At 34.4% G+C, this 13737-nt stretch overlaps 1 protein-coding gene across 16 annotated transcripts in view; it reads left to right on the top strand.

Moving 5' to 3' along the window:
• Window positions 1–13737, top strand: part of DLG1 (discs large MAGUK scaffold protein 1) — a 270922-nt gene that overhangs the window by 90886 nt on the left and 166299 nt on the right. For all 16 annotated transcript variants that reach the window (XM_027537537.1, XM_027537543.1, XM_027537647.1 and 13 more), the window contains exon 5: window positions 2996–3160. In XM_027537537.1, the coding sequence (XP_027393338.1) occupies window positions 2996–3160 (165 nt within the window). The remainder of the gene's footprint in view (window positions 1–2995; window positions 3161–13737) is intronic.

Below are 13737 nucleotides of genomic sequence, written 5' to 3'. Positions count from 1 at the left end.
GTGTATGGTATGAGGTAGATTTGGTTTTCTTAAAATTATGTTAATGTTTTAAAAAATAGAATGTGTGCGTGTACACATGAGAGAGAAAGAGGCAAAGATTTTTTTATAAGTAAAAGTATTGCTATCTAATAAATAATTTTCGGTTAGAATTTGAAAAGGCTGAGTTTTTTCATTTGTTTTTGTTTTTTGTTTGTTTTGTTTTTTTTTGGTACAAGTTAATTGGATAAGAAGACCAGACTAAATTAGCTGACTTTGGCTTTGTATGTTGACTTCACTTACATATATCTTTAGAGATACAGTGTTCAGCTAACATTGGGTTAAAAAAATGGACAAATTAACGTTCAGTTTTCTTTTTCACCTAGCTTTGAAGTCTTATTTGTAGTTATTTTTTATTGTGGTAAAAATACATATGAGATTTACCACCTTAACCATTTTTGAGTTTGCAGTTCAATGGTATTAAATGCGTCTACATTGTTGAACAACCATAACCACCATCCATTCCCATAACTTTTAATCTAGTAAAACTGAAATTCTATGCCTGTTGAACAGTAACTCAGAATTTTCTCCTCCCACCAGCCCATGACAACCACCATTCTATTTTCTGTCTTTATGATTTTGACCACTTTAAGTACCTCATGTAAGTGGAGTCATACAGTATTTGTCTTTTTTGTGACTGGTTTATTTCACTAGCATAATGTCTACAAGGTTCATCCATGTTGTAACATATTACAGAATTTCCTTCGTTAGGGCTGAAAAATATTCCATTGTGTATATATACCTCATTTTGCTTATCCATCCATCCATTGGTAGATCCTTGGGTTTTTTCCATGTTTTAGTTACTGTGAATGATGCTGCTGTAAACACTGGTGTAGAACTCTCTCTTCAAGACCGTGCTTTCAGTTCTTTTGGTTATATGCTCAGAATTGGAATTCTTGGGTCATATGGTAATCATATTTTCAATTTTTTTAGGAACCACCGTATTATTTTCTACGGTGGCTATACTGTTTTACATTTATACCAGTAGTGCAAAGTGTTCTGATTTCTCTACATCCTTACCAATGTTTGTTTTCTGGTTTTTTTTTAAACCAGTCTTTTTTTAAAAATAATTCTTTTATTGAACTATAGTTGATTTACAATGTTGTGTTAATTACTGCTGTACAGCAAAGTGATTCAGTTACAAATATACATCCTTTCTTTTATATATATATATATTCTTTTCATTCTTTTCCATTATGGTTTGTCATAGAATATTAAATATATTTCATATATTTCTCTGTGTTATACAGTAGTACCTTGGCTGTTTTTTAGTAGTAGCTATTCCAATGATTGTCAGGTGGTACCTCATAGTTCTGATTTGCATTTCTCAAATGATAGTGATGTTGAGCATCTTTTCATGTGCTTACTGGCTCTTTGTATATCTTTTTTGGAGTTCTTCGCCCATTTTTTAATTGAATTGTTTTTGTTGAATTTTGGAAGTTTTCTATGTATTCTGGACATTAATCCCTTATCAGATATATCATTGGTAAATATTTTCTCCCATTTCTTTTTAGTCTCTGGATAGAGTCATTTGATACACAAAAACTTGTCAATTTTATGAAATCAAATTCATCTGTTTTTCTCTTTTGTTACTTCTGCCTTTGGTGTCATAGCCAAAAATTCATAGCCAAATGCAATATCTTAAAGTTTTTCCTCTAACAGTTTTATTCTTTTAAGTCTTACATTTATGCCCTTGATCCACCTTGAGTTAATTTTTGTATATAGTATTTCATAAGGGTTCAACTTCATCCTTTTATGTGTCAGTATGTGATTTTTGCAGCACCACTTGTTGAAAAGATTGTCTTTCACTACTGAATGGTCTTGGCACCCTGTGAAAAATAATGTGTGTGTGAGGGTCTTTTTCTGAATTCTGCTTCATTCCATTGGTCCATATGTCTCTCTTCATGCTAGTAACAAACTGTTTCGATTACTGTAACTTTGTAGTAAGTTTGAAATGAGAAAGAATGAGCCTTTCATCTTTTGTCTTTTTTTTCATGGTTATTTTGGCTATTTGAATCCCTTTAGATCCAAATGAATTTTAGGATGGGTTTTTTAATTTCCATTAAAAATGTCATTGGGGTTTTGATAGGAATTGGGTTAAATTTGCAGTATTGCTTTAAGTAGTATTGACATCTTACCAATATTAAATCTTCAACCTATGAATGCAGGATGTGTTTCCATTTATTTATGTTGTCTTTAATTTTGTTTATCAATATTTTGTAGTTTTCATGGCCCAAGTCTTTTACCTTGTTGGTTGAATTCATTCCTGTTTTTTTAATGCTATTGTAAATAGAATTGTTTTCTTAGTTTTCAGATTGTATGTATATAGAAATACAACTGATAGTTAATAGAAATGCAGCTGATTTTTGTGTGTCAACTTTTGTAGGATATAAAACACTGTCCCATTGCTTTGCTGTATTCAGTAGTTCTGACAGCTTTTTTGCTGAGTCTTTATTGATAGAAGACAGAGATAATACTGCTTCTTCCTTTCCAACTTGATGCCTTTTATTTCTTCTTCTTGCCTTATTGTTCTGGCTACATCTTCCAGTACCATGTTGAACAGAGGTGGTAAAACTGATCCAAATTAAACACAATATACATCCAAGTTTTCCCCTGATGTTGCAAGCCTTCAGCAGACTCGAGATTGGCAAAATTATATCAGACAGATTATGCCTGTGCAGCCATTACTTAGGTGGAAGCAACAGATTGCTGGTGTTTCTTATTCTGCCATCTTCCCAGATTGTGAATTATTTTTAATAATCAGATAACTTTATTAAAATATTGGCATGACTTTAAAATGGAGAACCATGTCTCTCAGACTTTCTGTGTTAAACCATAAAATACACTTTTCATGTAGCTAAATATTATTATTTGGGTAGTTATGAAAATCATGATTTGAATTGAATTCATGTTGCTTTTTAGAGCTTTCTCATATTTAATAATATTTTGTGTTTTACAGAAATACCGGTATCAGGATGAAGATACACCTCCTCAAGAGCACATTTCTCCACAAATCACTAATGAGGTGATAGGTCCAGAATTGGTTCATGTCTCAGAGAAGAACCTGTCAGAAATTGAAAACGTCCATGGATTTGTTTCTCACTCTCATATTTCACCAGTAAAGGTAAGATAATAACTTAATTTTGTTGCTATGAATTATTTGTTACTTTCGTTATTAATGTCACACATGCTTAGAGAGAACTGTTCTTTAATGTATGATTTTCTGACCTTAGTTTCTGGTTTTTATAGTTGTAAGAAATTTCATGTTATTTATTAGCATTCTAAAGATACTTAAAAACTGTATTTTATAAATAAATTTTATTCATTGATACGATCTTGAAGCCTAAGAGTTCTCATGAAGGAAATAGGTATTATATTTCAAATACCCACAATGAAATATTTTTAAACTTGTAAAAAACTAAATTAGTAGGTTCAGAAAAAGAGCTTAATGGTATCTTTGAAGTCCAATATGTGGCTTTACCTGACACCATCACCTTGTTTCTCCCCTCAGAAATAACCACCGTCCTGGTTTCACATGTTTAGATTTCTAATCAGTATATTGTTTCTTTTGCCTGCTTTTGTTTTATATAATTGGAATTATACTATGTGTAATCTCAACTTACATTTTTTGCTCAACATTATATTCTCAAAATTCATTATTTTCACTGCCCTAGAGTTTTCTTTTTATGAATATACTATAATTTACCTTACTTTTGATAGCTGTTATTTTCAGATTATTACTAGTGTTAAAAATGCGGTTAAAATTGTAGGTTATATATAACATCTTTACAGATAACACCAGATTATTTTTCCAACTGGTTGTATGATTTATATTTTCAACAGCAGTATGTAACAGTTTAAATTGATCTATAGTCTCATATTTTTTTTTTTTTGCCATTGTTTTGGATTTGAAGTAGCATCTTACTGTGATTTTAGTATTCATTGCACCATTTGATAATACTGATCATTTAGATTTCCTATTCTGTGACATACCTTCTCAAGAATTTTTTTCATTTTTGTATTGGATTTTTCCTTTTACTGATTTGTACAAGTTCACTATATATTCTAGATTCTAATCCTTTGTTAGTTGTATGTATTTTAAATAAGAATCATTTCCTACTAGTAGACCTTAAAGTGGCTTTTGTAATTCTCTTTGAGGGATGATTTCATATTACTGGTTAAAAAGTTTATATAGTATCACTAAGATTTTTAGTTAATAATTTTTCTAGGTATTTGTCCATTTCATATTTACTTTGAAATATTCTCAACATCCTATTTATTTTTTGTCTACAGCATATTTAGGTGTAGCCCCTTTTTCATTCCTAGTATCATTGATTTATACCTTTTTCCCCCCTTGATTATTTTTGCCGAAGAAGGGTCACTTTCAGAGAACCATGTATTTTACTAGAAAACAGACTGATGGTTGCCAAGGGGAAGGGGGTTGGAGGAGGGATGGATTAGAACGTTGGGACTAGGAGATGAAAGCTTTTATATATAGAATGGATAAACGAACTATATTCAGTATCCTATGATACTATCTGTCTATAAAACTATCTGTTTATCTACTATGATAAACTATATGGTTTATCCTATGATAAACCATAATGGAAAGAGCATTAAAAATGTATATATGAAAAAAAATGTATATATATGTATAACTGAAGTACTTTGTTGTACAGCAGTGATTAATACAACATTGTAGATCAACTGTATACCTAAATAAGTAAATAAGAACATGTCTTTTAAAAGAAATCTTCTCCTGTGCTCCTCCCCCATGTACTGCCACACCCGCCCCCTTTCATATACACATATACATATATATATACACACACACATGCTTATGTACATGCTGCTGCTGCTAAGTCACTTCAGTCGTGTCCGACTCTGTGCGACCCCAGAGAGGGCAGCCCACCAGGCTCCCCCATCCCTGGGATTCTCCAGGCAAGAACACTGGAGTGGGTTGCCATTTCCTTCTCCAATGCCTGAAAGTGAAAAGTGAAAGTGAAGTCGCTCAGTCTTGTCCGACTCTTAGCGACCCATGGACTGCAGCCTACCAGGCTTCTCCGTCCACGGGATTTTCCAGGCAAGAGTCCTGGAGTGGGGTGCCACTGCCTTCTCCAGCTTATGTACATATATAAGTATAAATGTACATATGTAAATGTACACATGCTCCAGATCAATCAAAGATTGTGTTTGACAGAGGCAGTCTGATCTTCTCCTGGAAGGATAAATGAAAGTAAAGTTACACAGGGGGAAAAAATCAGTTGGCAGAGACAGTTTTCCTTCTATTTATTTCCCTTTCTCCTCTTACCAATATTATTTTATTTTTTCCTACTTTCCATGAGTTTATTCTTTTTGGTTTTTTTCCCCCCTAGCTTCTCAGTTTGGTTGCTTATTACGTTATCAGCTTTTTCTAATGCTATTTGAATTTGTAAATTTTCCTTTAAATAGCACTTTATCTGTAACCTACAGGTTTAATATGCAATGTTTATCATCATTCAAGCTTTTTATTGCCATTGTGATTTTTCTTTGCCCCATGAGTTGTTTAAAAGTATTTTAATTGCATTGCATGCATGCTCAGTCATGTCTGACTCTTTGCAACCTTATGGACTGTAGTCAGTCAGTCTCCTCTGTCCATGGAATTTTCCAGGCAAGAATACTGGAGTAGGTTGCCATTTCCTGTTCCAGGGAATCTTCCCAACCCAGGGATTGAACCCATCTCCTGTGTCTCTTTCACTGGCAGGTGGATTCCTTACCACTGCACCATCTGGGAAGTTCCTATTATATCGTCTTTTCAATTTTATTTTTTCCTTTCCATTTTTCCTTCTAACTAGCTTAGAAGTTTTTCTGTTTCTTTTCCTTTAATGGTCATTCTAGAAATTGTTTTAGAAGCTTTAATATACATGTTTCACTTACAGAAATTTAAACAATAAATTTACTCTCATTTTGAACAACGAAAGAACCTTAGAAGACGAATTTTAAGCACTCCTTGCTTTCTATGCTGTTCTTATCAGCCTATGCCTATTTTCTCTTGACTGAATTTATAAAACCTATTTCTTTAGTTGAAAATCCCTCCAAGGTATGTATGATTCTTGTTTCTAATATTTTGGATTTTTGGTGATTATAATTGTTAAAAATTGTCCAAAGTCAGTTTGGACACACTCAAGCTCTCAGTTTTTTTGTAGGTGTTTGATAGTTACTTCTGTAGGGATGCAGATTCTCATATAAGCAGACATTTAAACAGATAATGAGCCAGGTAGCATAAAGTATTATATATAGCCTCTTTTAAAAAATTTTATTTATTTGGCTGGGCTGGATCTTAGTTGTGGCATGTAGGATCTAGTTCCCTGACCAGGGGGGATGAACCCAGTTCCCCTGCAGTGGACGCGTAGAGTCTTAGCCACTGGACCTCCAGGGAAGTCCTTAGCCTCTTTAAATATGATGAAGCCTCAACTTTCTGTTGTTGCATAAAATGCTCACTCTCGGCAAATAAAACAATATTCCAGAGACCAAGATTTTGTTACATAGAATTTCTAAACATCTTGGGGATTAAACCTAAGGTACCATCCCTAAGGCTCTAAGCCTCTTCAGAGACTTTTCTTTCCCTTGTACATGAGTGGATTGTGTCTTTAATTCAGCCAACCCATATAAATGAAGTATAATGAATTTCAGCAGTGAAAGCCCACTTCATTCATTATATTTGGGGAGCTTTTGGTGTTGATCAAAGATTGATACAACAAAATTCCTACAGAAGCCATTTACTTTATACTTAAATGTTAGCTGACTGGTCTAGGAATGTGAATTCTTGATTAGGACAACTGACTGTCCATTAAGTAATGGTTCTCAGCTGTGGCTGAACATTGAAATCACTTAAAAAAGTTTTAAAATTTATATCTCTGAGATTATGATTTAATTGTTCTGGGATAGAGTCTGGCTTTGGAGATTTATGACAGTTCTCTAGGTGTTTCTGGTAGATAACCACTGTTGAGAAACACTGCCCTAGAACTTAGCCTATTTGAACCACCATACACATCTTTACTGTCTGTCTTAAAGTGTTTTAAAGTAAATTTCTGACATCTCTTAATTTAACCCTCACTCTGCAGTGAGACTAAGTATTTACAGTTATTGAAAGAGAAAATGTTATTACTTTTTTAAAGATTTTCTCTCACTTGCTTCCTTAATTTGACTCCTTTTCTCCTGAAATTCTTACCATAAGAGAACTAAGTCAGTTTTGCCTTATTCTTTTGGTATCTGCTTTAAAAATGCTTTTGTACTTTGCAGTAGTTATTAAATGATAAAGGATTATATCTCTCATCGCATTTCCCCTCTTCTGGGCTTTTTAAAGACAAGTTTGACAGTTCAGTTCAGTTCAGTTGCTCAGTTGTGTCCGACTCTTTGCAACCCCATGGACTGCAGCACTCCAGGCCTCCCTATCCATCACCAGCTCCCGGAGCTTGCTCTAACTCATGTCCATCGAATCGGTGATGCCATCCAACCATTCATCCTCTGTCGTCCCCTTCTCCTCCCGCCTTCAGTCTTTCCCAGCATAAGGTCTTTTCCAATCAGTCATTTCTTCACATCAGGTGGTCAAAGTATCGAAGCTTCAGCTTCAGCGGCAGTCCTTCCAATGAATATTCAGGACTGATTTCCTTTTAGGATTGACTGTTGGATCTCCTTGTAGTCCAAGGGACTCTCAAGAGTCCAACACCCCAGTTTAAAAGCATTAATTCTTTGGCACTAAGCCTTCTTTATGGTCCAGCTGTCACATCCATATGACTACTGGAAAAACCATAGCTTTGACTAGACAAACTTTGTCAGCAAAGTAATCAGAACGAGATCCAGTTTCCCCCACAGTCAATATCTCCCATCAGGAAGCTTCCATAAGCCTCTTATCCTTCCTCATCAGAGGGCAGACAGAATGAAAACCACAATCACAACCACAAAACTAACCAAACTGATGACATGGACCACAGCCTTGTCCAACTCAATGGACAGCCTTGTCCACACAGCCATGCTGTGTGTAGGGCCACCCAAGACGGACAGGTCATGGTGGAGAGTTCTGACAAAATGTGGTCCACTGGAGAAGGGAATGGCAAACCACTTCAGTATTCTTGCCTTGAGAACACCATGAACAGTAGGAAAAGTTTGACAGGTTTATTTAAAGAAGTATGTTATGGAGCTTAAAATTTCCTTTATTATTAGTTATAAACCACACCTTTTTTATATTTTATCTTTTCTGAAATTGGCTTACATCTTACAGTTTGCTGGTGTTATACTATTGCCATAGTGAAGTGGCAGTTTGAGTATTTGTATGCAAATCTTTGACAAATTTTGGTTAAAATCAAGAAAGTACTAGCCTCAAAGCATCTTAGTGTACTATGGTAATAATTCAACTGGTCTCATCGGAAAGCAGCTGAATCTATCAGTCCTTATATGCCATTATCTTGCTGTTTCTCGTTTTGTTTTCTTGTAGAAGATATTAACAGCATCAGTCTCTGCAATAGTTAGAGACTATTCTGGTGAAAAACTTCTGGTGCAGTTAGGTAGAGAAATGGGATATCATCATTGTATTCTCCGTTTTTCTTGCTGGCTCTCTTGATTTATATCTGGGAACTGATAAGGATTTTCTTTACCAGTAGAAGAAATTATCTAACTTCTCTTTAACCTGTTTGTAAGTAATACTTTACATCTTACTGTTTTTAATGACAGGTTTTTTTCCTATTATAAACTTGTTTTACACATTTTCTCATGTTAAATTAAAAAAAAATCTGATACATAATATTACATAGTATATTTGTACTTTGATTTGATGAACACTTCTGGTGTTCACTATTTGTTGTTTCCATTTTTACTAGGTTTCATAAAGAAGGCTGCAGTGAATCATCTTTGGGGCATCTAAAGTATGTTAGGTCGTTTTCTTAGAATGGTTTTCCAGAAGTCAAATTACTGGGTCAGAAATTTTGATAGACTGGATTTTTGAGAGACTATTTTCTGATACATTTGTAATTTAAGAATTATTATAACTGTACCATTTGGGGTATTTCTTCCTGCTTCTCTGTCTCATGCATAGATTAAAATTTGAGGAGGGAGCATAGAACTGGGGTAGTATAATAGCAAAATGGTTAAGGTTACTTTGTGTTAGAAAACCAAATTTTTAAAAAACAGCCTTATTTTGACATAAGGCAAGTTTTAATTTTTTAAAATTTTTACAAATAGCTGCAAATATTTTAGGAAGCTTAATAATGAAGTATATTTTATTTAAAATATATATAAGATTACCAGATTAGCAGTCTTTTTTTTTTTAACTAATATAAAGAGCTTCTCCACTTTTATAGTATTGTGATTGGAATGAAGCAAATAACACTTTACTATACATAGAGCTCAGTATATGAATTATTATTTTTTTAATTTGAAAAGTTACCTTTGAATAGTAGTGATTTGCTGAGTAGAATGTAAATTAGACGCTGCTTTTGTTGTTCACAATTCTTATGAATGTTAATAGAAAAATAAGATTGCTTTAAAAATCAACTGTTAGAATATTAATTTTGTTTATTAAATAACATACATTTAGCATTTATTAAACATCTGTGCTGGTAAGTTTGTTAAACTTTAATGATTGGTATTTTTTATGGAGAGATATTATAACATGGTATGATGTAACATGAAAAAGAGAGAAATTAAATTCTTGAAGTATTCTAAAAAAGAAAGGTGACATTTGGACAAGTGCTGAAGGATGTGTACAAGATGCCAATTCAGAGAAGACAGTTACTGGAGAAAATAAGTACCGTGGGAGGGTGATTGTCTGAGGAAACTGTAAAAATGCAGTAAAGTTCATGAACTGTAGCTGATGTTTAGGATGGTTGTTAGGAAATTGAGGACAAGGTAAGAAAGACCTTGATCCTGAGCTTATGAGTGGCCCTCTGAAGGTTTTGCCACCATGAAACGTGCTGTGAAATAATCTGTCAAGGTGTTGTAGTGCTAATGCGGATTCTCTTTACTGAAGTAATGAATGAAATAAGATAGTGATTGAAAGTTACTTAATTCTGTTATTAGCATAAAATATAAAAGTATGATTTGGACTTTCCTGGCAGTCCAGTGGTTTAGAATGCGTGCACTGCAGGTGGCACTGGTTTAAATCCCTGCTTGGGAAACTAAAATGCCATTTGGTGCAGCCAAAAAAAAAGTGATTATTTTTAAAAAGTAGTTGTGATTTAGGACTCTAAAAGGGAAGTTTCTTGCCAGTGCTAAACAGTTTCAAGAAAGAAGTTGGCAACATAATGTTGAAAAATCCTAACCTGAAGGATATGAACATAGTGGGTAGATTTTTGTGGTATATGAGAATCTTGAAGGTTGATTTTAAACAGTTCTAAATATAGTCATGTGAAGAGTTGACTCGTTGGAAAAGACTATGATGCTGGGAGGGATTGGGGACAGGAGGAGAAGGGGACGAAAGAGGATGAGATGGGTGGATGGCATCACTGACTCGATGGACTTGAGTTTGCGTGAACTCCAGAGTTGGTGATGGACAGGGAGGCCTGGTGTGCTGCAATTCATGGGGTCGCAAAGAGTCGGACACAACTGAGTGGCTGGACTGAACTGACCTGAACTGAACTGAAATATAGTCATATGATGAATATGATAAGAACAATGTTTAAGATTCTTTAAACTGAAAATGACCTAAGAGTTAGGAAAAATGGCCAGAACTGTAAATTGAACAGATCAAATCTAGATGGAGTGACAAGGGTGAGATGGCTTAGTATAAGATGTTACAGTGGTCATTGGATAAATAAAAGAGTTCATGTTTTGACTTTGTCTTCAGTGACAAGGAAAATTATTTTTTATGTGCAAAGTAAATGTAGTTGAGGGACTTGAAATTGAAGACAGAACAGGGTATGTGAACAGATAATTATTTTAAATAAATATATCTTCTAGCCTGGAAGCATTTAATTCAGTAGTACTAATACTCACCAGCAGCAGTTGGTAGTTTTTTTAATACTATGAGAAACAGGGGTAGCAGAAGAACGGATGTAAGCAAACATGTGCCTTTTGAACTAAAGGCTACAGGAATAGAATCTGTCCCACTTTGAGTACATACTGAGTACTTTTTGAAATCAACTTTGTTTTCACAACTCAGAGCATCTTAAAATACTGTTGAGTTTTATCTTTCTTGGATGACTCTGATGTACTAAGTTGAGCAGTTTGCATACAATATGACCACTAGATGGCGCTCATACAGAAGGAATTTGTGTATAAATGATCAGGTAAATAAAAATTCTATGTTATCAAACTTCTTAGTTTAATCTTTTCTTAACTGCTGCATGTTTTAAAATTTAGTAAGCCATATTATAAAGATAAAAAGGTAAGGAAAATGTTATGTTGCATTTATAGTATTGTTGACTTTGTGGTCACTTAATTTTTTTTTCTAGTATTTTAGAGTTTCAGTATTGTTTTTCCTCTCATCCTTCAACCTTTCAAAAATTTTCACCAAGATTATTTAATCATTGCCTTTGTTACTATATCTTAAAGTCTTCTGGGTTTATTTCCAAGTTTGGAAATGTATACAAGTAATTGAGGGCCTATCCTGTATAAATTTTTGAACTGTCTTTACTTCCGTATAATGTTATAAAATAAACATTTCTCATAGTCATAAATTTTTTATGATCATTAAGTATGTAAAAATCCACTAAATGGATATACTTTGTTTAATTATGCTTTCTGCTATTGTGTGTGTGTGTGTGTGTGCGTGCGCGCATGCACATTGAGTTGTCTCCCAACTCTTTGCAACCCTATGGACTAGCCCTCTAGGCTCCTCTGTCCATGGAATTTTCCATGCAAGAATACCGGAGTGGGTTGCCATTTCCTCCTCCAGGGGATTTTCCCAACCCAGAGGTCAAACTTTCCTGCGTTGGCAGGTGGATTTTTTACCACTACGCCATCTGGGAAGCCTCCTCCTCTTGTTTAGAGTTCTTCTGTAGATAATATTGTTCTTTGAAAAAGAAAGATTAAGCTATACAGAAAAGAAGAATATTAGGTGTGGAGTATAGCTCATTAGTAGAGAATTTGACTGCAAAAATAAAATGTTAATTCTTCATATATCATATTAAAATCTTAATAGTGTTCTCTTCGGTGATTTAAACATTGTGTGGTATTTTTTAAAGTATACTATTTTAAATAGACTTTTTAAGTTCTATAATTAAAAATTTGTTTTAATGGAATAGAGTATCTTTCAGCTTTGCCACATGGCTTGGATTATTTTAAAGCAGAGATCAGTGAGGACTTAGGTGCCTTCTGCTTCCCAATTAGATTGTATGAAACCAATTGTGAGTTAGGTACATCCATGGTTTTGTGTGCGGGTGTTGACTATGGGCAATTGATGAGATGATCGTAAATTTCTGTAGCTAGGTAATGGGACATTTTCATGAAGAAACCTGTCTCAAAACTCAAAGATTTTTTTTTTTAATGTCATTGGATTTGCATAGGAAATTTATATATTGAGAAGTATTTCTCATCCCATGTATGGGATGGAGTAATCTGATTTAATTGATTGGGAACAGTTAAAAGCTAACTAGCATAAGAAATTATTGTATACGAATGACTGTGTGTGTTGATACTGTTTTCATCTTGGGTAGGATATTTGCATTCAACATTTGTTTTCAATATCCTCATCTTTACCAATCCAGGGTAACAGAATCTATATAAGATCTAGGTTTCCACCCTAGTTTTCCATCATAGACACACATTTAGGGGCCAAACCAATTACTAGAGCATTTGTATAAACCACACTAATTGGGCTTCCAGGGGGTGCTAGTGGTAAAGAATCTGCCTGCCAGTGCAGGAGACACAAGAGACACAAGTTTGATCCCTGATTGGGATCAGGAGATTGGGAGATTGGGAAGATCCCCTGGAGAAAGAAAATGGCAATCCACTCCAGTATTCTTGCCTGAAAAATTCCATGGACAAGAGGAGCCTGGCAGGCTATAGTCCATGTGGTCACAAAGAGTCTCACTTGTCTGAGCACACAGCTAATTACTAGAACATTTGTATAAACCACACTAATCAGTACCTGGTCCATGGTAAGATTTTTTATTTTTAGGTTTTTTTTTTTCTTTAGAGAGTATTCTTAGTTCTTTGTCTACCCTTAGTGTTTGCTGTGTTCCCCTACCCCCGAATAGATAAGACCAATCTGTGTATGGCCATAAAACTGCCAGCAACTGTTTGTTGGAGTCCTTGGGAGAAAGCAAACTTTGCTATAATCTGTCACAGAACATATTACTTCCAGCAGTCCCACATGACTCTCAACCCTTTGGGGGCATGTGTTTGTATCTTAGAGGTGGAATCATAGAGACAGTGTTTGCATCTTTTCTTGCCAAATCAGGATTTGAAGTAGACCTAGAGGTTGTGGTTTGCCAATGCTACATTTCAGTAGGCTGCATTTAGTTGGTGCTGGTAAGCAAAAGTAAGCAATATTTTGTAGATCTGCATCTGAAAAAAAAATATTCATGGCTGAGGTTGGGAATATTGATACAGTTATAGCAACTTTAAAACAATTACTCAACTACTAGTAAATTTTGAAGTAGCATTTTTATTCACATATTGTTTATAATGGCAATATATTGTGTTATATACTAATATAGCACGGTATTAAGCGGACAGATTTAGGAGTTTGTGGTTCTCAAACTTGAGGGTGCTTATTTAGGGGGC

Source organism: Bos indicus x Bos taurus, chromosome 1 (genome assembly GCF_003369695.1).
Source record: "Bos indicus x Bos taurus breed Angus x Brahman F1 hybrid chromosome 1, Bos_hybrid_MaternalHap_v2.0, whole genome shotgun sequence".
NCBI lineage: Eukaryota > Metazoa > Chordata > Mammalia > Artiodactyla > Bovidae > Bos > Bos indicus x Bos taurus.
The sequence above is the reverse complement of the archived record's forward strand: the minus strand, read 5'-3'. Positions and strand labels throughout refer to the sequence as shown.